Source organism: Camarhynchus parvulus, chromosome 5 (genome assembly GCF_901933205.1).
Source record: "Camarhynchus parvulus chromosome 5, STF_HiC, whole genome shotgun sequence".
NCBI classification, from domain to species: domain Eukaryota; kingdom Metazoa; phylum Chordata; class Aves; order Passeriformes; family Thraupidae; genus Camarhynchus; species Camarhynchus parvulus.
Window position 1 is genome coordinate 25,745,025 of NC_044575.1, and position 25,544 is coordinate 25,770,568.

Here is a 25,544-nt window from a genome sequence, read left to right on the forward strand (position 1 = left end):
GAGTGTTTGCAGGGAGACAAATTGTTCATGCACTGTTTTATTTCTCTTGGTCTTTTCAGGTGTTCCAGGACCTTGGCACTTCTGTGTTGTCTGGTGCATTTAGAGGATACAACATCTGCCTCTTAGCATATGGACAGACAGGTTCAGGAAAAACTTACACAATGATGGGAACACCTGTGAGTTACACCATTCATTTTAAACTTGGGGTTGAGGGCAGGATGTCTAGTAGAAACATTGCTTCATTTTAAATGGTGGTTGTGGTGCTTGATGAGCAGAATGCTTACACATGTTTTATCCAGTTTTAAACTTATAAAATGTAAGCCTTTACATTTAGGTAAAAAATAGAGTATCAGGTAAAAATATTAGAAAGTGTGGTGTAGTTTAAATATTTATTACTAGATAATCTTCTTCTTACTACATATGAATCTTATCACAGAGTTAGAGGGCAAAAAAAACCACCTCAATACCCCAGAATAGTTCCGGATTTTAGAAACTGTAACCCGAGATAATACAAAATATTCATTTCTATGTGATATTTTGGCAATCTGGCCTACGCTAAGATTAAATTGCTTTCACAAATAAAACTAGATACAATTCACAGTAATGGCTTTGTAACAGGCTTGTTTATTACTTGTAATATTGTCCTGCGGAAAGTAATACTTCACTTCTAGTTTTGACACTCATTGGAATGGAATTTACAGAAGCTGTTACATTTTAAGATTGTCTACCAGGCATCACCTAAGGTGCATTTTAATCTTGCTACTCAGATTGATGGAGTCAGTTGATGATTTCCTGTGTTTTGCCACAACAGAAGGAAATTCGACTTTATCCAAGAATATTCTTAGCTGTTGGTTAAACATACTGCTAAAAAGAAAAAAATTAATAGTTTGCATAAGTGGACCAATATTTTCTATGTCCATGGGATTCAATTTTTAAGGTGAAGTAAGGGCAAGATGTGTTTAAACCCCAAAGATAAGAGGCCTGTTATAACATAGTTTGCTCTTTTGATGAGAGTTTGGATTTTTAAAATTTTATTTTCTCAATAGACATCAGCAATAGAATTTAGTTACATTATTAACAGATTTTTTTTTAAGAAATTTCTGGATCTTGTGTTTCTAAGAGATTTCTTGCTTTAAAACTAATTTCTTTCTCCAATGCAATACTGCTTTGGGCTGATCTTTAATAACATGTATTCAGTGTGAAATAGTGTTTGGTATAAACAGAACTTTAGTCCATTGTGGTCCACGTGGTGACTTTCTTCTTTTAACAGTTTCAAGTGTGCTTTCTGAAATAAATCTTTCATGTCATTCAGCAAGCAGAAAACACCTAAGCCCTGGTGCCTTTCCCAGGGTGTGTTGGCACTGCTAAAGTGTGAACAGTCATATCATAAGGAGAGTTCATCACACCAGTGCGGTGTGGACTGTTTGGGCAAAATTTACATCACCTAGTCTGGGTATTGTTAGCAGCCCCATATCCTGTTCTCTCTGAGACACAAAATTTATAAATCTAGAATATGAAGCTGTTCCAAGGCTTCTCAGTGATGCCATAGCATGAAGAAATAAAACTAGAATAAGGAAAATTCAAAAATATTAATGAGCAATCAAGCTAGTTTCAGTGGTGACCTGGCTTCATCTTGTCTGCAACACCTCTAACATAGACATGTCCAATATCATTACATCAAACAGGTTTTGGATTGAACCCAAGCCCCTAAACTTCTCATCAATGCTGTGTACATTGCTCTAAAATTACTTCTGGTATAATTAGCAATGCTGTTCTGAGCTACACTGCACAGTTGTTTCTGTTGTAATCCACAATACAGTCATTACTGCACTATGAGTCTGTCCTTTTCTTAAAACTTGCTTTTGTTTAAAAATAGATTTTGCATGAGTGTTAGGAAATATATTATTTAATTTTTTTCTGTTTATTATTTGAAGGCATCCATTGGGCTGACTCCTCGTATATGTGAGGTATTTTTTTTTCTTCACTTGAATTTGTTTAAGCAGTTAGATTTTCTTAATGTATTTTAAATTTACATAAACTTCTCGTTTGTGAAGGGTCTCTTTTCTAGGAAGGATGATTACTCAGACCAGATGGCATCATGCAGGGTAAAGGTCAGGTAAGTGTGTTACTGTTTTGGACAACAGTATGAAGGCTTTTCACATACTCCTGTGATCGAACAAAGTAAAGACTAGTTTATTTTGTTTCTGTTTTCTTAGATTATAGTAGCTTTGGAATGAGGGGGAAAACACAGAGGAATGATGAGGAAGTATTTGGTTTAGTTTTCCATCTAAGTCTAGTTCTTTGGATGCTGTCTGTTCACTTTTGTATAAACAGCTGAAATAGGAATGCAGTGAAAATTTACTTGCTTTGTTTAACTCCTAAATTGAGCCCTAATCCTACATTCTGGTCTTATTCATCGTTCCCTTGGACCTTATAAAGCATTGTGTTCGGAAATCTGGGGATTTGAGCCCACTAGTGCAAAAAAAATCTATGTAAGACTCAGTTACATAGTCTAAATATACAGTTACTCCTTTTGTTTTGTTTTTAGCTGAGTGAATTTAGCTTTCCTTTTTTTTCTTCTTTTCAGTTTTCTTGAAATCTATAATGAGCGTGTCCGAGACTTGTTAAAGCAGTCAGACCACAAGAAACCTTATACCCTTCGAGTTCGAGAGCACCCTGAAACAGGACCATATGTCCAAGGTGAGAGTGGCCTTCTCAGTTAGCAGCACAACTGCAGGTGGACGTGTGCCAGGCATGTTTGTGTCTTTGCATGTATTCCTGCAATGGTCATAATTGCCTCTGCCCTTCAAGGGTTACTTTTCTCAAATGTTTTTCTTGTTGTATGATCACTTGCTGTATGACCACTGAAAGCTTTGCCTCTGTTATCCTACTGGATGGATATCCTGCACTGTCTACCTTTCCAGCCGTATTATTTTTCTTCTTTTTATTTTAAATAAATATTAACTTAATCAAGAAGTCTACCAATATTAGCTCTAATTGTGTTCTCCAGACCAGCCTAAGGTCCCTTCATACCTGTTTCATACCTTGGTAGCAGAATATACTTAAATAAAAAAAAAAGTAGATAAATTTAACTGTTTGATGTTGCAGGGCAGGCTGTGAGAAGCAATGAAAATCTTACCCAAGTGAAAACCTAATAAGCTTGATTTTCAATTGTCAGCTTTTTCAGTTGTCTTTCTTACTTTAGTTCTTGCCTTTTCTCTAAGTTCTTTTTTCTACTTCCATTTTATTTTCAGTTTTGATTGGTGCTTTTACCTCAGGGTCTCATACAGCTATAAATTGCAGTTTGGCCTTTGGTATTTCATGAATTGATTTGATCCTGGTGTAAAGTTTGCCAACTACATTTCTGTGTATCTGACCAACAGCTGACAAAAATCACATCTCAAAATCAGTGTAAAATCATACAAAGTAGATTTACAGTCGACATCAGAAGGAAGAGTGTTTTCCAAACTGGGGGTCTGTTTAGAAAGTAGATGCATACATTTGCTTTTCTTCTTGCCTTAAACCAGTGGGCAGAATTCCAGAGTAGCCTCTGGTATCACTGCCTCTGCAACTGCTTGGCTGGCCATCAAGTGAGGAGTAATACCTACGGTAGTACACAAAATGCATATCACATAGGATATTAGAGATTTTGTCACATCAGAGCAAATACTGGTTGGTCCTGGCTTCTAAATAAAGTCCTTATCTCTGTTTAGTGGATTTCTCTTGCTCTCCCTGATTGATTTTTCTCCCTGTTTTTCTTCATTATGGCATTACACATCATATTATTATCCTTCCTTCAGAGATTAAAGAAAGATGTAACAATAGATAGAGTGACTTGACTTTGTGATTGGATGGAGCCTGATTGAATGGAACCCAGCTCTGATTCCTTGGACACCTGCTCTATTGCTCATAGTGCATCTAACAAGCCATGGTTATTACCGATTCCTCCTCTCAGAATTTGAAATCAGCACTTGCAAAATGTTGAACTTTCATGGTCCCGTACACAAGGGTTTATCAGACATTCTGGTTGTTTCAGCTGTGCTCTCCCAGCACATCAGCCTCCTGTTTTAAGGAGACTTGGAAAATAATAGATGAATTGATGGTCTCATTAGTATGGCAAACATAATTCTTGAAAAGTAAATTCATAGACATTTGGCTTTTATTGAGGCCTTTCCAAGATTCTCTTTCTACCTGCTTGTTATTGGAGAACTTCGTCATTGATGGAGTTCAAAGAGAGACTAATTATTTTCTTTTAGCGGCTGCTCATTCACCACACAAGAAACGGTCTTTAAACTGCTTCCTTCCTTGGCAATTTCCATCTCTTTTCTCAGGCCTTATATCTCCAGTGATTCCTTGGCTGCATATAATGGAGTTTCCCTGTTTTAAAAGAAAATAAAGTTATAACTTCTGCCAATCGGCTGGCTTGCCTTTTGTCACTGTTTTGTCTTCATCTGGAATCTTCCAGGCCAATTCTGTTACTTCTTTTTCAATTCTATTGTGGCTTTTGTTGCTGTTGTTGTTGTGGTGTTCGTTTGGGGGGTTGTTTGTTTGTTTGTTTCTATTGTGTTTTTTTTATTTACCCATTTTGAATAAGGATTTTATTCTTGGACACAACTGAAATTTTTGACTGGAACAATTTTATGCTGGAGTTCTGAAATATGCCAATAAAGTTCCCAGTTGATCAGATTTTGTAAACTAGGAGAAGAGATAATGGCAAAAGATTAGCCTAAAAAACATTTTCCACTTTTGACTACGGTTGTAAATTTATTTTAGATTATTCACTCCCTCTGTATATTATGACAGCCTCAAAAAATAATGTGTTAATGCCTGTAAGAAAAAAATTTATTTTCAATGGTAATTGTGATTCATGTTTTTTTTCCAAAAACTGATCACATGCATGAAAAGTGAAATAATTTCTCTGGTGAAGACACCGTGGGGTGAAATTGGATGCTGTTGTGAGACCATGTGAACTGAAGTAATTTCAGGCTGATGAGTCAGTGGCTTAGGGCTACAGATTAGAGTTCTTTTATTTTAGACAAGTGTATACAAATGTATATTAATAAATTTGCCTATGAAGTTTATGCAGTTGAGAACTGTGACAGTTTGCTTGAGGCAGCCCTAGTGTCTGTTGAGGAGAGGGACCAATAAAGTGTGATAGAACTGCATTCATTAGCTCACAACAAAAATAAGCTGCAGTGACTTAAATGAAAGTTTGAAATATAGGTAGCTTGATTTTAATAAGATTGTATTCAAGAAAGCCTCTTGTGAAGAGGTTCGCAACACTGGTACAAAATTCCCTTCTCAACTGCACTAATGTATTGCTGCAATCAAAAATTGCTCAGCTATGTAATGAAGGTTTTCTATGTGCTGAAGTAGACTTTGGCAATTTTATTTGTAGTCTCTCTGTCCAGGATCAGAGTGCAAGAATAATATTTCCAATAGCTAGACAGCTAAGATGAAAATTATCATCAAGTTTATTAGGAGAGCTTGGTTTGTGTTTCACTTCCAGGCAATTTACTGTATGTGACAAATTAAATTGGTGAACATCAACAAAGCTTGGAAATTTTCCATTGTTTTCCATAGATCAACAAGTTAAGGACTAGCATCTGTGTTTGCATCGTACTTCTTGCAAGCAATCAGCAATTTTAAGGTTTGCTGACTCTTATGAGGAACTCCTCAGTGTACATTAATTTTACTTGTGTGTTTGGTGTCAATGACATTCAGGGTACAGTTAGCTGTGGATGAAGAGTAGAGAGAGGGGAAAATCAGAAAACTTAATCCCTTTAAGGACACTTAGATGCCCTGGGCAATGCATTTTCCATTTGCAAGTCCAGTCAGAAAGTCCCAGCTCTGAGCATTAAGTATTTTAAATGTTTTCCAACCCATCATTTTTTTCACGTAAAGGCTGAGAGATTGTAGCCTTTAAAATGCTGAAAGTGTTTCAGTGCTTTGGATTGGAATTGTTTCAAACTTCTCCCTCACAGATGGTTGCACTGTTAAGGAATCAGCTTCTCTTAAATCAGGAAATTATGCAATCTATTTTATTACTCTGAGACAGATTTCTGGGGGAGATCCTTTCTTACTCAAGGCAGATTTCTAGACAAGAAAGTGGTTCTGATCTTTCTATGGGACTTGAAAATGGCCTTTCTTTTTCTGGCAGCCAACTGAACACTTCATCATTTCTTTTCAAGCGGCATTTAAAATATTTCATTAACCTTATTAAAAAGCTAATTGTTTTAAACTCTCAGCAAGATTCACAATTCCAGTGCTTAGGGAACTGTAGACATGTAAGAATTTCTTCCATGCCTCTTTTTTTATAACAGGATTTTTATTCAGTTAAATAAGACCCTGAAAAGGGGTCTGGGAAAACAATGTATGATAGTTTCCATATTCTGAACTTTGAAGATCCCAGTGCGGCTGGAAAAATAATGGGCCTCTTTCTCAAATGGAAAATGTGATGACTTCTGGAATTGATGTGTTGTAAAGAGACACAAGAGAGCAGAGGAAATACTTTTGTTTGAAAATCATCCTATACTTTGTGTGTGTGCAAATGTTCATGCATGCACACTTCAGTTAGGGGCGTTTTTTTTTAAGTGCAGGTGATCCAAAAATCTTTTTTCTTCTTTATATGTATCAGTTATTTAAGGAATAAAGTTAAATCTCTCCTTTGTCTTAGGTTTTACTTTCATTTAGAATTAAGCAAGCTGTTATCATGAAAGGATAGACTCGAACAATATCAAAAGTACCTATTTCAGTCTGCTTGAATTTCATATTCATCTCGACTTACATCCTAACAGTAGACAAATTATTTGATCCAAATAAATCAATATTTTTTTCAGTACTTTCCCTTCACCCACACTTTTGCAGTCTGTAGTAAAACAAACCTAAATCTGTGGAGGGGGAGGAAGTTGCCCTGGATTCCAACTGTGAGATAAAGCATTTTGCACAGGCATGTTTTGCTAGCTGTGGTATGACAAAGACTTGCTTCACAGCTCAGTTGTTTTTTAAGGAGTCACTGCAGTACAAATGATAAATAATCCTTGGTGACAAGGTATATTAAACTGGATTTATGGGAATCCAAGCCGGTTGAGGATGATTCCGCGCGTGTGCTGGAATTCGCATTCTGCCAGGAGCCGGCAGGGCCGCAGCACAGCAGCACACCGCCCTCCGCTGGGCCCCTCCTGGCCATGACCGCACAGCGGGCTCTCAGGGCGGCAGTCCTTTCTCTTCTTTAGGGGATTTCCCCCTCCTTAAAAACAGAATCGGATTTAAAAATCACGCAAATAAAAACTAACCAAAAACAAACTGAAAGGAGAAGGCCAGATGATTCATATCATTATTCAGGGAGATCCTTCAAAAAGCCCTCTGAGGGGAAAAGTGCATGAAGATCCCCAAGTGCAGGCTAAAGCCTATTTAATAAAGTGGTGAATATTCACAGGGGTTGGTCCCTGGTTCAGTTAGTTGCATAAGCAGAGCCATCACCCAGAGCAATGGCCAAAATATTTTTTACAGGATCTGTACCCAAACAGAAGCAGTAGCTGAAAATTTATTATGGATTTATACTATTTTTGAAGTACCATTGTTGTGCAGATGGAAAAGTCCTGGTCTTTGAAAGTATGAGGCATTTTTTTTGTACTGATGTCACTGCATCAGAAAGATGAACTAGAATTTTTTACATAATTTTTTAAAATTAAATAGTTGTGGTTTTTTCATAAAATTTACTCTAGTCCAGAGACTACTTGTATAACAGACTGTCATCTCAGCAGAACATTCTTATTCTCCTGATGTTGGGTAAATTGTTGGATGAACTGAATGAAACTTCCTGAGAAAGCGAAGTATTTAACTTTTCTTGGATCTTTGGCAGGCTTGACTCAGCATTTAGTTACAGACTACAAGCAAGCCGTAAAACTTCTAGAAGAAGGAATAGCTAAAAGGTATTTTACATTACAAACCAGCTCTATCTGTATTTAACTCTTCTTTCACTGCGTGTTGATTTCACTGATGTTTATTTTACTGACTGGGTTGGCAGTGCTCTGTGATGACAGGATGTCACATTTGGTGATCTGGTGATGTGAGACACACATGAGACCTTACCTATCATCCTATTGTCCAGAGCAAGAGCTACAAGCACTCATGAAGACCTTTCTTCAACACTGACCCTGTGCTGACTTACCCACAAAATACCACCATCTGTCAGTGACAAAAAATGCAAGCCAAGAAAACACTTTGCTGTAAACAGACATCTGTTTTTCCCCTTCACTTGCTCATGATACTTTAGACTGGAGAACTTTCAACTCACTTTGTTGTATAATTCAGTGATTTAAAACTGCTGATAATATAATGCATGCTTATTTATTTTCTAGAAGTACTATTTACAATTATTTGATTTTATTTCTATAAGCTCTTAGTGCAAATTGTGTGTTTGCTGTCAGTGAGCTGTGGGGTTTGGAGCACTGGTGAAGCCAATGATTTTGGCTCTCATTAGTTAAAACACTTTTTGACAAGAAACCTTGAATATCTTTACAGGTGCCATTGCAGTAATGGAAAATAGTTATATTTGAAAGAATTGCCTGAGTCCTAATCACAGTTCCAAAACTAAGTCTTATCATAAGAGTACTCAACGTTTTAGAATAACAGTGATGCTGGAAAGTAAATAAAAACTAAGCTGCATTATCGCAAAAAACCCCATAGAATATATATCAGGATTAAGTTTTGCTGTTTCTGCTTGTAGCAATTAATAGATGCAGCTTTATGGTAAAAAAAAAAACTAAGTATAACAAAATTCCACGTGAATACATGGGTTACATGTGTTGTGAGTAATTGAGATGTGAATTTGCTCTATGACTACCTTGTGTATTGTTGGAGGTGAGGAGTACTAACAATTCCTCCTCCAAATCTTGGAGCATGATCTTTTCCTCTTTTACTTCATAAAACTTGGTGCTGTGCCCTTACATTCTCTGCCCACTGTAGGGCTGTTTTCTGTCTTCTGCCCTTTACCTAATTGTTTGTCTTCCTCCTCCGGCATCTGGAGATGAGTTCACGTTCTCCAGCTGCCTCAGCTTTGGCTGGCTTATAATCACGTTGTGCTCAGCTGCCTGTAGCTTTTGGCAGTGGCCACTCACAGGGCTGTGGAGGAGGTGTAGGAAGCAGAGAACAACGGGGAGGAGAGTCCTGGCTTTGCCCTGGTGCCCTGGGCACTCAGCAGCGCACACACAGCTGCAGTTCTCTGCTCTCTAGTGCAACTGTTCTCTGTAGTGCTCTGACAGCTGGGCTGGTAACAAAAGCACAGTCCTTTTCTGCCCTACTAAAGTTACCTACTGTTGTTGAGGGCAGGCTTGGCAAAACTGATGATAAAGGCTGCACGTATAGCTGATACTCAAGGCAAGCTCAAAGGAGAAAAGCCCATGTCCTTGCTTTTGCCCTGGACAAAATGCTAATTTCTTTGTATTTTTCTAATGAAAACAACAATAAAGAAAGTAGAATTTCCAAAACTTTGCATTACAGAGGCAGTGGGAGAATTCTACTGCTCCTTCTGTGAGCAGTTCCTGCTTGCCAGAGTGCCCTGGGTCAGAGCACAAGAGCTGTCTGTCCATGTCAGATTCACCAAGTACCACACAGGGAATTACAATACTCATTTAGCACTCACATGGGTGGACTGCTTAGTCTCACTGGACTTCTCTGGCAGTGTAAAACAGCTGTACCAGGGTAAAGGAACCCCAGAAGTTGTCTATGAAGGTGTTTTAACCCTTTGGAAATGCCAAGGGATAAAAACGGAGGCAAATGGAGAAGATGTGCTGGCTTGTGCACTCTGTATTGGGGACGAGCTGTTTGATGCTGTTGCTGGCTGTACTTCTCTTCTGCATTCCCTGCTTATGCCACACCTTCCACCTGCGCTGTAAGGCTGCTTTAAGATATCTCCTCAGAGTGCTGCTGGTGGAAAAAACCACCTCTAATTGATCCTCAGTTTCCACCTTTCCGTGTTCCCTGCCAAATGCTCAGGGATCAGATCCAAGAATACAGCCTGCCATAATCTCCAAGTTCCACATTTTTTCATTTATCTGCTGTATTTGTTGATTTTGATTTCCCTGAATACAGGGAAGTAGCCCTTTGTAATTGAATGATTTGTTCTTCTTTCTAGAATCACAGCAGCTACACATATTCACAATGCCAGCAGCAGATCCCATGCTATCTTCACCATCCACTACACTCAGGTTAGCTAAAAATAACCCAACTTCCTCTTCACTTTCAAAAGCACTGTTCACTGTGTTGTGCATTGTTTACTTGTCACTATTTTGTGTTGTTTGTAGTAATGGTGGAAGCTGTTAGTTATTTCCTTTGGATCACACTGCAGATGTGTTGAGTGTTTATTGAAGCATTCTGTTCCTTTGTGCAAGCTTATAGTCAGAAGTGATGCCAAAACCTCACTTTTAAAAGAAGTGTTTTCAGTTTCAATCAGCCCTTTGAAATGCAATAACCCCTCAGATGCTGTGAAAATTACATGTGAATATGTTTGAGGTTATGTTTTATCACACTTGTTTAGGATTCTTAATTTTAGTACAGCATTAGTTTATACCAAAATTTTGTATCTGTCCAGCTTTTTAGATGTGCTCATCTTTTTAGCATTTGGCATCCAGTACTCTCCCTGAGACAATGCAGCCTTTCTCTGGTGGAATTACATCCTTCCCTGGCAGGGAAGTCGTTCAGTGATCCAATAGACCTTTTCTATCTCACACTCCTAACATCCTGTAATCACAGAACATTTTGGGATATTTTTCCTTAGTTTCACAAAAGACCGTAGGAATACATTAGTGGAAAATAACTCTGCAAGGTCTACAAGAAAGCCTTTCACAGTCTCTAGGCAGTAAAGGTTTTTTTGAGAGGAAATTGGCATAAGAGAGTAGTTTCTCTGTGGGGTGAGAAAGCTGTTGAGTTAGTGGTTTGAACATAGTCTGAGGGTCAAGGTCACAAACAAAGGCAGTGAGACAGTCATATGTACAACTCAGCTTCAAACAAAAGAGCACATCAATTTTATTTTCATTAATTAATTAAGGGGAATAATCCTGCTTATTGATTTTTTTTTTCTTCAGGCTATATTGGAGAACAATCTTCCCTCTGAAATTGCAAGCAAGATCAACTTAGTGGATCTTGCAGGCAGGTAATAATTCACTGAAGGGCAGAGAGGTAATTTTCTCTGAAGATGCTGGCAGTACTGTCTTAAAAGATGAAATTTAATATTAAAATTTCATTGAACTAACAGAAAGCCTGACTTTCTTATAATGTAACAGGGAATATTAAGCTAATATTGTCTTTGTCAATAGTTCTTCTCTACTGGGTATTGGTTTTCATTGGGGAAGGGAATTCCTGGGTTCTCAGAACCAATACTGTGTTTTTGCATATATAGAAGGTAATTCCACTCAGCTCTATATTCTTATTAAGTTGCTTTTCCAGTAGGTGTTGTTGGAATTACTAAATCTGTCCTTGAAAAGAGAGGGGCAAAAAGGAATGTGTTCCTCATGACTGCCTAGCGTGGGCAGGAGAAAATAGTTATATCTCACTGTCTATGTTGTTTATATTCCAAAAGTTCCTAAGTCTCTGATCTTTGCTGTGCATTTCAGTGAGGTACATGTGTTTGTAATGGATGTGACAGAAAACAGAAAGATGGAAGTTGTGCTGAAGAATTATAGAACAGTTAGAGAAAAGGGCTTTTGTTTTCTCAAGAACATAAATTACCATGCACATATAGTCAGAGAAAGTGGCATTGAGGGAATATACAGACTTTTGTAATGAGCCAGGCTACCCTTGTGGAGATGAGAAATGTATGTTGTTCTTTTAAATTCAGAACCACTATGATTGGGTTGCCCAGTTCAGACTTGAGTTTATGTTTTGGTGGGTCTTTAACAGTATACTGCACCAACAGCCTTTGCTCATGGTTGTTTGAATTTTCTGAAATAGAGGGCAATACGAAATATTTGAAGAGTATGGGTTTTTTAATTGCAAAGCTCATAATTTCTGTTTTCTTGTATTGCTTGAAAATACATAATGTTTTCATATTGACTGTATGTAAATAATTAAGCATTTTTGTTTATTTTGCATTGTCTTTTTCACACTTGCTTGCTACAGTGAAAGAGCTGATCCCAGTTACTGTAAAGACAGAGTTACCGAAGGTGCCAATATTAACAAGTCATTAGTTACACTTGGAATTGTCATATCCACTTTAGGTAAGCACATTAGTTCTTTTTATTGAAGTGTAGCAATAAAAGCATACAACTCACTCACTGTGTGTTGAGTGTAAATGTTATTTGCATTTACATCAAAAAGCTCCACAGAACAGCTGTGTGGTGTCTTTATAAACTGTAATGGTATCTAAGAAAATTAAGTAGCCATGACAGAAGAAAATAACTCCTTTCCTGAGCTCTGTGGTACTTCTCCCTCAGCACAAAATTCTCAGATGTTCAGCAGCTGCCAGAGCATTAACACCCTCACAAGTGAAGGGGAGAGCAGCCATGTGGAGAGCCCTCCCTCGGGCGGCAGCAGCGGGAGCAGACGGCCGGCTTACATCCCCTACCGTGACTCCATCCTCACCTGGCTGCTGAAGGACAGCCTAGGGGGCAACTCCAAGACTATTATGATTGCCAGTGAGTTTGGTTTCTATGAATTGTTTAACATTTTGCACCACACTATGCTTTAATAAGAACCTCTACTGCAGTGAGAAGACAGCTATAACACTTAGAGTCTGTCCTTGTGAAGATTTTCATAAATACTTCACAGGATACTCAAGGAAATGAAAATACATGCTGATTGTGCATGAAATTATGTTTGAGTCTTACCAAGGTGATAGCTTCGATTTTAGATGATTCATTCAGTTATAAATGCAGTCTGGAGAAGACATTCTCTGTGAGCTGAATGAAATAACACTAGGATTATTTTTTTATCTTTTAAAGAAGCAAGACTGAAGAAAAAAAAGCTTTTTGAAAAATGATGGGTTAAGATGAATGCTTTTTAAAATTGTGTAATTTGTTTTCTCTCTGTAGCTATCTCACCTGCCAGCTCCAGCTACAACGAGACCATGAGTACCTTGAGATATGCTGCAAATGCCAAAAATATTATTAATAAGCCCAGAGTAAATGAGGTGAGGCCTTGAGTTCTGCCTAAGGTAGCCTATGCAGTCACAATTTGTCTTCTTCTCAGTACACAAAATAATGAAGCCCTTAAATACATGGGAATAATTTTGGCCACAGAACCTGAGCTTCATTCATTGCCTGTTCTAGGAATGAGCTCTGACTTTATGACAGATTCATTTGTTTATGTAGAGGTCCTTCACAAGCTGCACAAGTTAAAAGATGGCAGAGTACTAAGGAGAGAGCCAGGTGCTGCATTGGAGGCCTGAATTCTATTGCTGCCCCTACTATCCCATTCTTGTTCAATCCTAGATGTTCAAATGCTTAAGGCAAATTTTCAGTGTGTGCTTTTTTCTCATTTCCCATCCTTACACTCAGTCCACATTTATCAAATGTGAAAAACATACACTCTCAAAGACATAGTGTTAAAACAGATTGGATGTTTTCAATACTATAGTCATTAGAACAAGCATTAAAAATAATTCATAGGGAAGTGCATAATTCTGTCTTTACAGCGAAATTCAAGCAGCACATACTGATCCAGATCTACAGTCACATACACTAGAAATATAAAACTCAAGAATTGCTGTTCTGTAACTGACCATTCTTGACCTGGAATTCTGCATGAGGCCCCCTTTACACACGATTGCATGACTTAAGGACTGAATCACAGTGCATCCATTTAAGAATATTCAATGAATTTAGCTTTCAAAAAAAAGTCTTGATTCCAGTCATTTCCTAATATTTAATCTATTGACTTTACAGCTTTAGCAGTATTCTTTTGTGATTTGGCATGAGTGTATCAAGATTTTATATTGTAGATGGAAGGATAGAATCTTAGAGTTGTACATCACTATTTGCTTTCCTAGCAATGCTATGTTAAATTTGGGCAGAAGGAAACCCTTCTAATCCTAGGTTTCCCAAATTTAATTTGCATTTTAATTAGCAGTGCCTTTAAGTTGCTTTCAGACATCAATAGTAGCAGCAATTGTGTGCTTGGTTTTGCCAGCAGCAGTTCACAGCTCCGTGACAGGCTGAAGTCACATAAACACTCCTGGGTAAGTCACTTGTCACACACAGCCTCGCAGCCTCCCAGCTTGTGTACCACTCACTCTCTTGCACAGCCCATGGTAGACCCTTGACCCCAGCCCTTCAGTCTTCTTCCCGTCATTGCAAATTTACCTGGCAGCCCCGAGAAAGCTGATTCTTGACTCAAGAGTTTGTCTGAAATGTCTGTAAAAGCTGTTTTCCAGAAACTGCCAGTGCAGAAACACTGAATCTCTGAATCTCTGAAAGTGAGATAAATGCCTCACACCAAGCAGGCAGGAAATTCTATATGTAACAACTTTATGTATGTATCTTTATGTGTGTATGTAAAGGCTGTTAATACCATCCTGGATGACACTCTGGCTTTGTCTCCTCCAATTGGATTTTATATACCAGCTTTAAGTTGCAGCATCTTTCTGATGCAATATAACTATTTTGAAGGTAAATCCTTAGAAGCAGTGATGTATCCATCTGGTCATGATGGGAACAAATGCTATGGTAGGTCTGTGTTCAGAAGAGAGATGGAAAAAGGTTTATAGTAAAAGAGAATCTATCAAAGATGAGAACCAGCTGTCCCTAGGTAGTACATTCAAGGGCCTGGCAGAGTGAAGCAAGGAGTACTGCTGTGAGTTTGTCTATTCTCCTCTCTTCCTAGCTGTTGGAATATCTCCACATTGATTTCTTACACTACAGTTTGAGACTGATTTTTCCAACGGTCTGTGTCTCAATGTTTCAGGATGCAAATGTGAAACTGATCAGAGAACTGAGAGAAGAAATTGATAGGTTGAAAACTATGCTGATGAGCTTTGAACTGGTATGTAGCAACATTTCTCTACTGGAGCTTTTGTTTAACTTTAGGTAGTTTACTTTCATCTCACCTGTTTATCTTTCCAAACAGTTCTCTGGGTGATTTTGTAATTATTATAAGGTTAATTGCTTTGCTGTAATTTCTCCTCTTTCTTCGCTGTACTGATGAACCTGAAGTATAAGTAGTCATGTAATGATTCAAAAGGATTTCCTTGCCTTTCATGGAGTTGGATGGTTTACCTGTCCAGAAATAGGATGTTTTATTTTTAAGGTATAGGTAGCTTAAGGGTAGCTTAATATTTTATTTTAAGGGTATGGAAGCTTCAAGAGATCAATTGATGTTTAACACTTCTGCATGCTCTCTCCCCACAAAGGAGTTGCGAATATCTGGGAGCCCTCACAATACAGTTGACATCCCTGGTGTTTTTCCCTGTTGTAATAATAATACTGTCTTGGTTTCCCAAGCCATGGAGAGAATGTTTTGCTGGGAGAGACAGAACTTACACTTCAGAATGTATTTACACAGAACTATCTCTCAGTTATTGCTTTTCTACCAGTTCTTTACGCCAAAAAATTGCATGCAATAGCTAGAGAGATGTAGGCCAAATGCTAGAAGGCAGCATGTGTGCTGTCTTTCCTTCTCTTGACTTCATCTCCTTGAAATGCTGGAGAATGAAAGAACATGCCTGCCAGCTGTGAATAAGAAAACTAACATGTAGATCTTGGTGGCTGTTGTTTGTACAGAGAAATTCCAGTCCCTCTTGGAGTGATGACAAGGATGGCAATCTGACTGAGCTGGTGCTTCAGAACGAAATGAAGGTGTGTATGATTTACTTGGTGCTGTATCTCTCTCTCTAGGCGTGGGGGATAGCATTGCTGTAGTTGTGAAACTACAGTAAAAACTGTTTTGTCTTAATCCTTTCCTTTTTGCTCTGCAGATGCAGGAAACTGCTGTCCTTAATTAATGTTGAGTGTGCTCCACCAGTTTGTGACAAAAGTCTCATGTCTTTAATGGGACACAGTCCATTGTGCATCACTAAGCCTGCACAATCTGCCTCTTGTTTGAAAGCTGTCTCAATATATCACAGCAATCCATTATACACAGTCTCTCCCTTCTAACATAAACTCCAATTTAGTCAAATGAAATTATTGTACACTTACCAAAATTACTGAGAGGATTTGATCACTGCTAACCTGGAAAGGTTTTGCAGACTCTAGGTTTTGCCCAAAGACAGGCAAAATAATTTGTTAGCGTGATCAAAAAGAAAAACTAGCCTGCTTAGTAATGAAACAGTTCTCTCTTCTATTCTTTAAGATTGAGCAATTGACCAAAGACTGGACAATTAAGTGGACAGACAGAAAAGCCATCATGGAAGAATACAGTGTGGACATCAACAAAGAAAAAGCTGGAGTAACAATAGATTCTAATTTACCTCATCTAATGGCTATGGATGATGATATCCTCAGCACAGGAGTGGTGCTATACCATCTCAGGGTGAGATATGGTCACTTTAATTTGAAAATATTTTCTTCTTTGGAAATGGAGAGTGGTGAGGGTGACATTACAGCAACAGCTATCAAAATATGAAGGTTGCAGATCACAAGACATAATGGGGGAGAAAAGCAGAAAATAATTGGAAATGGAGAAGAATTCATATATTAATATAATTTGACCCCTTATGAATGCATGTGCAAAGTATCTGAATTATATTACAAGCAAAGCAAAATATTTAAATTAGTCCACAGAGCATGAGGGCAGTTATGTGTCCATATATGTGGAAACACAAAGGATGGTGCTTAAAGTATTCCAGACACACTGGTCCAAATTTTATTATGCATTTGTATATGTATAGATAAAAGTAAGGTTTAAGAAACAAAAGCTCACTTTGGCAATGACTATACCTTGCTTTTAACCCTATGAGCGATCTGCCACATAGATACCAGTTACTTGTGATACTGCTGGATTGGCTATTTTTGAAGATCACGTAGAAATCCTGGCCTCATAGATATTGTTGTGTTCTGTAGCTGCTAATTTAAGGCAAGATTTTTGCTAAGATTTTTGCTAACGTACATTGTATGTACGTTACTGAACATTATGGCATATGATGTGCATGGCTGGGTCAGATGGTTTTAGGGGTTTTTTGGGTTTTGATACAGCTAGTGCTAGGCCAGACGTCAACATTTTTAATGTTGTTTAAATGAATGGAAATTAATGAAATGTTGATGCTGCTTAATGTGAAAGGCATGTTGGATGGGTACTTCTACATGTGTGCGCTCATTGCCAAAACATATGTAAAATACAGTTAAAAATCATGTATCTGTCTACCAATAAAAAATCTTTATCTAGATTTTGCGGTAATTAACAGTTTAGGGACACAGGATTTTTTTATTCCTCTTAAAAATGACAGTAGTTAAAACAGAAATCTTGCTGTTCTTCTATCATGTTGAAAGAGAAACTTAACTGATTTTTCTCATGCCAACAGAAAGAAATTGTAAGGGACAATTGTACAATTGTACAATTGTAAGAATTGTACAACAGAAAGTAATTATTAGGGACCAAGTATTTTTGTCCCGTGCTGATCAACATGCAACTTCAACTACTCAACCCTACATTAACAATAAATATTTATTGAAAGCAACTGCTACTACTTAAATGTTTTTTCTATTATGTGCTATTGGGGAAAGAGCAAATACTTCCCCACACTAATTTTGATAACACCTAATTTAAATATATTCATTTTAATGTCATAACATGGTTTGAAGTGTCACCTTCTGAAGTCATTCACGACTCTGTCACACTAACATCTTTGTTCCTTCTTTCTTTACTTCTAGATGCTGCCTTTTCTTTTCTTTGTGCTTTACATCTTTTAGTCTCTGGTGTCTGTTACCTTCATCTGAACAGCAAGAAGGTAAAACATTAGTGGTTCCTTACAAACCAAGGCTTCACTGTATAACAACTCTTTACCTCGTACTTCTAGAGAGAGGTCACAGCAGCAGTTTCCAGATCATGCAAAATAAATATTGTGTTACTCATTTACTCCCCTGATATTTCATAGCATTAATTGCACTAACCGATGCTGTGCCTATGCTTAATTACCTGCCTTTCATTAATAAAGGATGTATGCTTTCCTGTGATTTAGCTGACCTTTTTTGCATAGCCTAAAAATATGCAGTTTGTTTATTGTTTCAGTAAAAGGTGTACTTCATAGCCTTTTTTGAGAGTTGGAGTACTTCCAGAAATGAAGGGGCAAAATAATCCTACTCTTATAGTTCTGTAATGTACCTTAGGAATTCTACCCCTAGTCATGAGGAACTGCCAGAAGAGGTAACAATGTAAAGACACTTCAAGGGATGTGAAGATGCGCTGGGGTGTACTCAGGTCAGGTTGTGCAGTTGTTTCATCTGAAACATCTTTCCCTTTTTCAGGTGGAACACTCAATATTAAATTAGGAAAGTATAAATATTACAATTTTAGCTCAATAATAGCATTTTTAAAATTAAATCATCATGGTCCTGGGAGATGGTTATTTCTTTGTTTTCTCAAGTTGAGTTGGTTTGCTTGTATTGTATCTGTACCCTTGGTTTTACCTGCAATTTTTAGTTGGATTTAAACTTAACCAGAATCACTCCACTGACTGGGATACTGTTGTGAATTTCCTGAACCAATACTGCTGTAATACACTTTTCTTAATTACATTGTATTACAAGAGAGTTAGTTCAGCAACTTGGAAAAAGTTTCTTTTGGAATTACAATAATTACTTCATTGCCAAAGAAGAAGATAATTGATAGTGAAGAAGATAATTGATAAAGAGAACTTTTAGGAGTTGATTTACTTCTCTCTGTATAAAATACATGTTGCTAATTCACTTGATTGACACGAGTCAAAGGCCATATGGACCACAAGTTTTCTAGAAGTAGCAGCCAACCCAGGTGGATATTTTGAGTCTGCTGAACATTAAAATGACATGTAACTTGGTGATTGCTTCAAAGCAGAGGCACAGTCCAGCCTTCAGCCTCTCCAGCAAATAAAGTCTCAGCAGAGATCTGTTGGTTGGCTCAGACAGCGGAGCTCTGTGAGGAGCTTTGCAATAACCATTCCCTTTCTGCCCAGTGCACAAACCCCCGTGATTTACCCATAATTACCCAGAACTGGGGCACCTTGAAGTAGTGCACAGCTTCTGTTTTCCCAGTTTTCAGGCTTCCAATTACTACTTTGTGCTTGATCTTTAAATTCAGGCTTTACAATACACTTGGAGCAGAGAGTATATTTAATTTGTTCTAATTTGAATACAAAATTACATTGTTTACTGTCCATAATTGATTTTAATAAAACTTAAAGGCTTGCCACTAAAGTTATTTTTGAGTGCATTTACCAATCACTTTACCAAAAGCAATTACAGTGTCTCTTTAGAATTAGGAAATTATCTTGCTTTTTTTCCTAAGGAAAAATATAGAACTGGAAATGGAAAGTAATAGACAGATAGTAAATTAATTGAATTAATTGCTTTTTTTGGCAGGTGTTTTTTTTTTCTTTTGTTATTATTTAAACAACTCTTTTTTACTGGTATTTGCAGGCAACCATAAAACTACCGTCTCACTTCCATCTCTGACCCATAATATAGTTAAAATCTTCTTGTTCTGGAGACACTTGTTTCTAGGCAGTTTTTTAATTGAAATTACTGAATCTTCAGGTTTGGGAATTTGCCTATATACCATAAGCACCAGGAGGACTTCATAGATGTCATTTAAGTTTCAGAAAAAAGTTCTTCTTTATGAGTTAGATTGAATAGTTCATAATCTATGACAAAGTGCCCTTACAAATTAGGAATTCTGTTACCTTTAAATTTGAAAAGCCTGGTTAATTGAATCATCATTTTGCAGCTTCTTTCTTTATTAAAATAATGACCTCATATCTGCAATCACCAAGTCTCACTGTGAAGGTGCAAAGCATCAGGATACATGTTCATATCCAAAATACTTGTCTCAAGGACAGTCCAAATGTCATCCACTAAGGGTTACTTTATCTGCTGGAGCCATAGAAGCTGACATAGCTGCAGGATGGAAAGTAAATGCAATGCTAAGGGGGACAGTGGGCTGATATCTTACCAGTACACAGCATTCACTTCTAGCAATGCAGTCATTCAGAGGCAATTTATTTCAAGTGTTTGCTAAAATGATGTACCAAAGCTTTTTTAAGTAGTATATATAGTATGTTTTTCCTGTAACCAACTTTTAAATTAGTTCTTTTCTTGTTTTAGGAAGGAACAACCAAAATTGGAAGAAGTGACTCAGACCAAGATCAAGACATTGGTAAGAGAATGATATTGCAACTTATTTTGCTATATGCTCAGGTCAGATCAAGAGGTGTGCATTTGTCATGTGTAACAGACAGGTAGTGTTTCTTTTTGTCAGCTGTCTTTATTGAAGAAGTTAAGTAGAAGACACTCATTATTAATGTTTGCTAAAATATGTGATTATTTTTTGTTTAAAAGGTCAAAAAGTCACTGGATTTGACCAAATTGAGATCTCTTCAGAATTTTCTTCCTGCTTGTGAAATGCGACACTAGAGTTTAAAACTATCTACATCTTACATCCAAATTCTCAGACATTCTGTCCTAAACTAGGGGCACAAGTGATCATGAGACATTGAAAATGCTTTTCAACTCTACTTGTACAGAATATTTTAGATATAAAGTCCAAATTATTTTGAATGTCTTACTTAATTTAATTTCTGCTTTTAATTTTTGCAGTCAATCTCAGGAGCTAGATACTATGAAAGAGAATGGAAACTTTTAAATTTGCAGGATTCCAGCTTTGGTTAAGTTCTGCTAAGCTTGATTATGTTTGATTATTTTCTGCCAAAAGATTAGTAAATTATAATATATGGCATTAAGAAAATTCAACATAACAGAAGAATTTGCACATCAGCTCACAGATCAGAAAGTGATATGTAGTTTTCCAGTATCAGAAATACAGAAACAATATCACTAGTTTCAATAGTGAGTTTCAACAGTAAGTTTTTTCTGTGATTAGGTATTAATTAGCAGTATTTAATCTCCTTGTTTTGCACATGCTATGTTTCTCTGGGGTATGAAGTATGCATAGTGTCAAACAGTTTGTGGTAGTCTGAGGACAGCAGGGCCACCCCAAGCCGTTTCGCAGGTGAGATGATGTCTATGTTGCAGTTTTGCAGGGGCAGTGGATTGAAAGGAATCACTGTTCGATAGAGAACCACGGCGGCATCGTGACCCTGCGGCCGGGCCCCGGCGCGCGCTGCTCCGTCAATGGCTGTGAGGTGGCTGGGTCCTGCCGTCTGTCACAAGGCAAGATTTGTGCTTTCTGGGAAAAATGAACCCTGCATTATGGTCACCATATCACTGCAGTTTAGGTCTATAATTTATGGAACTTGAGCAAATCAATGAAAGATGTCTCTCAGTCTGCTGCCAGCTCCACAAGGTTTGATCTATGGCTAAATAAATTAGGTACCCCATAGAAGTAAAATTAAAACATTGGTGACAATATTCTGTCTCCTTTTGGCAACAGTAGTATGTGGTTTCTGAAAAGGGAAGACATGCAGTTAGAGGCTTTATTGTGGAAAATAGTGGAGACTGACTCTAAGCCAGCTGATCACTGAAAGGGTTTTTTGGCAATTATACAATATGGTTGAAACAACCTCCAGCTTTTTCATAATGTAATTAGGTGGAGGCTGGTAGCCACTAAGTCACAGACTATGATGAATGAATTCAGATTAAATGGATCAGGCTTCCACGCTTTCAGGTTCCTTGAAGTAACAGTCCAGCTCCTGGGACCTTGCAGTGATCTCAAAGTTATAGTGTAAGCAGTCTTAAAGATATAGTGTAAAAACAAGTTTTCAGCAGTGCGTTGGTTATGGTTTTGGCATGAAGTCATACTGGCTTTTAATATGAACGGGGAATTTACAGTTATGTTTACTCTGTACAGATCTCCAAGATTAGTTTGCTTGGGTGCTGTCATTACAGATTCATAACTCTGCCATTCCATAGTGACAAATTCTTAAAATAGTTCTCTGTTCTGTGATTTACAGAAAGCAATTGGTCAGATTTTTTTTAACCTACCATTCTATAGTAGTTTGATGAATTATGTCTCTGTAAATGTCTAATTATTTTGTTTTCACAGGGGCCCTTGTTGTTCTTGGCAAATCTCATAAGTTTAGATTCAATCACCCAGCAGAAGCTGCATTCTTAAGACTAAGAAGATCAGTAAGTTCTAAAACTGTTTTTCTCTACTATATTTTTTTCTTTCTTTTCCTATTTTTCTTCTTCTTAAAAGCCAGCTTGATAAAGATAATATTTCATCTCATCATCGTATTCACTTGCTTCATTTCCTCCATCTAATGGCCTGTAATGACACTAAACCTCTTGTGGGAGGACACCAGCACTTCCTTCAGATGTGCTTAGCAAAAGATGATGCAGATCCCTTGAATAATTTAGTGTTTCCTATTTCTAGTCATGACTACAGTAGGATTGAAACAAAAAGGCAGAATGCTGCAGTGAAAAGACCAGTTAAGAATCTTTCCACATCTGATAATTTTCTGAGTTATCTTCCTTCTTTATCATTTCACTGTCTTGAATAAAGTATACTAGAAGAAATCAAAAATTTATGGGATTAAGTATTTAAGTGTCGTTAACTCTGGAAGCAGTTAATTGTTTCATACATCAGGAATAGACAAAATATTTCTTGGTATGTTAAACTTACGCACTAATCACTGTAAGATATTATTTGGTTGGCTAGTTCAATAATGTTTAAGAAATGAGGTAATTCTTAAAATTACTGACAAATGTAACTAAAAAACCTAACTTAAAAAATAGAAATTTTCTCATTTAGGAATTAACCATATTATCAACTGCTATTGGCAAGAGTCTACCTTTTAAAATGGATTTTCATTTGTTACTATTTTCTGCTTTCCACTCTTCCATCCTTCTGTACTCCCTTTGAGAGAAGGGGCTTAACTTCTGTTTGTTTTCATTCTTAGTTTCTTGATTAATGAAACATGCAGCACATTCAAATAGAGCTGCAAATAGAGATGTACTCAGTAACAAACACTTAGTAATTTTGCTAATTATCAAAGACTAAGCAGAAGTGTGAGATTATAAACTCACATGGGAGGTACTATGCAGGCTTGCACACAGTACTTAACAATGACAGTACTAATGATACCTTGGAGCTTCCTTGGTTGCTGTGATTTTTTTTTTAATTCCTGTCCTATGTGGTGTGCTTTCTGTAGGTTAATGAAACCCCACCCACTATGAGTTATGGAGCTTTGGACTGGCTCAATTTGGATGGAAGTTGCATCAATTCTCCACACTATATCCTTTCTTCTCTCTACAAGTAAGTTTAAAACTGAGAAAAAAGCAACTGAACAAGCAATTTCTCTTTTGGGATGATGTCTGACAAAAGATTTTGGTTCAGACAAAGGAAAGGTGTATACAGAGTAAGTCCCACCACATTTTTAGGTAGTCAAATAAAAAAATCAGAGAAAATACATTGGCCAGCTGACTAATATAGAACATTAAGATATACAAGCAACAAACCTGCAAAATCATTTATTGATGCTCAATTAAGAAAGTACCTCAGATGCGACTGTCAGCCTTAATTCAGTTCACTTGGACATTTGCTTTACAGCTAATCTGTAATTTTTACAATATTATTGCTTCAATGCACAGAATGGCCTTTTCAGGGTATGATTTAGCCAAGGCAATTGTTACTTTCACTGCTAATTTGTTGAGGAAAGTAGAAGGTTTGTTCATAAATTCCCTTTAGTTCAAGTCCTCATTGAGCCCTTCATCTCAGAAAGCCAATGCAATTCCTTGCTTGTTTTTTTTTTTAACTGAACAGTAAATAAGGCATATACTGCTTTCAAAGTGTTGAAGAGCTGATCATACTCATTGTTTAGTGTTTGCTTTTGTAGCAGAGACTTTATGAAATGGAAAGAATTGGTGTGATGAAGACAGTGATTAATATGTATCAGGAAAATGAATTATGTGTTTCAGTGCATAACATTGAAAATAGAATATTACTAAATTAAATATAACTGTGTTCTTTTTCTTTTTTAATGCCTCTCAGCCTGGCCCATTCAATTAACCTGTTAAAGGCAAGAAACAGCCATCTTCTCATTCATATCTGCTGGTGGTTCTGCTTCTTGCTAGTGTTTTTGGTGTGGTAACATACTGGGAATCTTTTATCTCTTTCTAGAGGAAGTATTTAATCTCATTTTTATGAGCATAAAATATTATCTCTGTTTTAAATATTCTTCATGTTTCTTATCAAGTGGCTTGCTTTCCACTTTAGACAGTGTGTTTTTATATGTTCTCTTTAAGGTATCTAATCTCTGCATTTGCTTTTCATTTGCTGCAGTGATACCTGCCTATACAAAACATTACTTCATTTTGTTTCTTTACTGAAGAACATTTTACACATCATTGCATTTTTTTCTTAGGAGAAATTATAAATAATTTTAAAATTAAGGTTTTGTCTAATGACCTTTAAAAGTGCACACCAAGGTGCTCTTTATGTTGTTAAAAACATTAGTTGTGGAGCTCTTGTCACAAGTTTTTTGGATGAATCTAGAAAAAACTGAAGAAATCCAGAAGCATTATGAACAGTTTATCCCAAATTTATCCTTGGTTTTCCCTTTTTAGCCTGACAAAACTGCAGAACATTTCTGATTGATTTTTTTTTCCCAACCATGTTCAGATAGAAGACATGTTTGTGATGAACAATTTTTTAATCTCTTGAACAGGATATTACAAGCATATTACATTGCTTAAAATTACTCTCATGCTTACCTACAGGATTTCAGATGGTTACTTCAGTAAAGAAAAATGTTATGGTATTGATTTGCTTAGGTTTTATCAATGTCCATTTCTTACAGGAATGATTGTAAACTACATCTTATAATAGCTGTTTTTTCACCTGAAGTAATCCAGTGGTCCTACTGTCCTTTTGAATAGTTAGTTGACATAGGTAAACTGAATTGATCCACTCAGCCTTGCTTTGCAGTAACCTGTGAGCCTGTATTTCTGTACAGACAACAAGTTTTGTTCATGGAGAGGGTTATGGTTGAGACATCTAGCCTAAGATTGATATTATAAGAATGTAATTATATATGTGGTGTCTCATGAAGAAAAGTCTATGTCAAGTACTAAGAGGTGTGTGTGAGATACTTTGCAAACCATAATGCAGGACTAAGTGGACTACAGGGAGTGTTTATTTGATCAGCAGTAGAAAAGTCCACCCTAATGCAGGGTCTTGTCTCTGTCAGTAAGAAATGCTTAGAGGAAAATAGAAGACCAGGTAAAGCTGTATGTGTCTTGTTCTCCCTCTCACTTAAAAGTTCTTGGTGCTATCCCAGCTGCTAGAAATCTGCATCTTCCTCTACTGAAAATTACAGTAACATTGTGTGCTATAGGCTTCAGTGAAGTTTTCTTGCCTTTTTTCCAAATATTTATGATTTCCTATTTTTATTTTTGCAGTCAAAAATGTAGAAACTGTGAAGAAAACAAATGCTCTCTTGAACCAAGGTAAGACTATTA

The 25,544-nt window shown here is 37.0% G+C and overlaps 1 protein-coding gene across 2 annotated transcripts in view; it reads left to right on the plus strand.

Moving 5' to 3' along the window:
- The window catches only part of STARD9 (StAR related lipid transfer domain containing 9), a 94,904-nt gene that overhangs the window by 37,404 nt on the left and 31,956 nt on the right, over window positions 1–25,544 (plus strand). For both annotated transcript variants that reach the window (XM_030948810.1, XM_030948811.1), the window contains exons 4-21: window positions 60–176; window positions 1,935–1,967; window positions 2,055–2,116; window positions 2,588–2,700; window positions 7,865–7,934; window positions 10,139–10,211; window positions 11,088–11,155; window positions 12,121–12,218; window positions 12,435–12,635; window positions 13,032–13,129; window positions 14,902–14,979; window positions 15,717–15,791; window positions 16,288–16,467; window positions 20,232–20,283; window positions 21,159–21,296; window positions 22,129–22,211; window positions 23,237–23,340; window positions 25,485–25,532. In XM_030948810.1, the coding sequence (XP_030804670.1) occupies window positions 60–176; window positions 1,935–1,967; window positions 2,055–2,116; window positions 2,588–2,700; window positions 7,865–7,934; window positions 10,139–10,211; window positions 11,088–11,155; window positions 12,121–12,218; window positions 12,435–12,635; window positions 13,032–13,129; window positions 14,902–14,979; window positions 15,717–15,791; window positions 16,288–16,467; window positions 20,232–20,283; window positions 21,159–21,296; window positions 22,129–22,211; window positions 23,237–23,340; window positions 25,485–25,532 (1,691 nt within the window). The remainder of the gene's footprint in view (window positions 1–59; window positions 177–1,934; window positions 1,968–2,054; window positions 2,117–2,587; window positions 2,701–7,864; window positions 7,935–10,138; window positions 10,212–11,087; window positions 11,156–12,120; window positions 12,219–12,434; window positions 12,636–13,031; window positions 13,130–14,901; window positions 14,980–15,716; window positions 15,792–16,287; window positions 16,468–20,231; window positions 20,284–21,158; window positions 21,297–22,128; window positions 22,212–23,236; window positions 23,341–25,484; window positions 25,533–25,544) is intronic.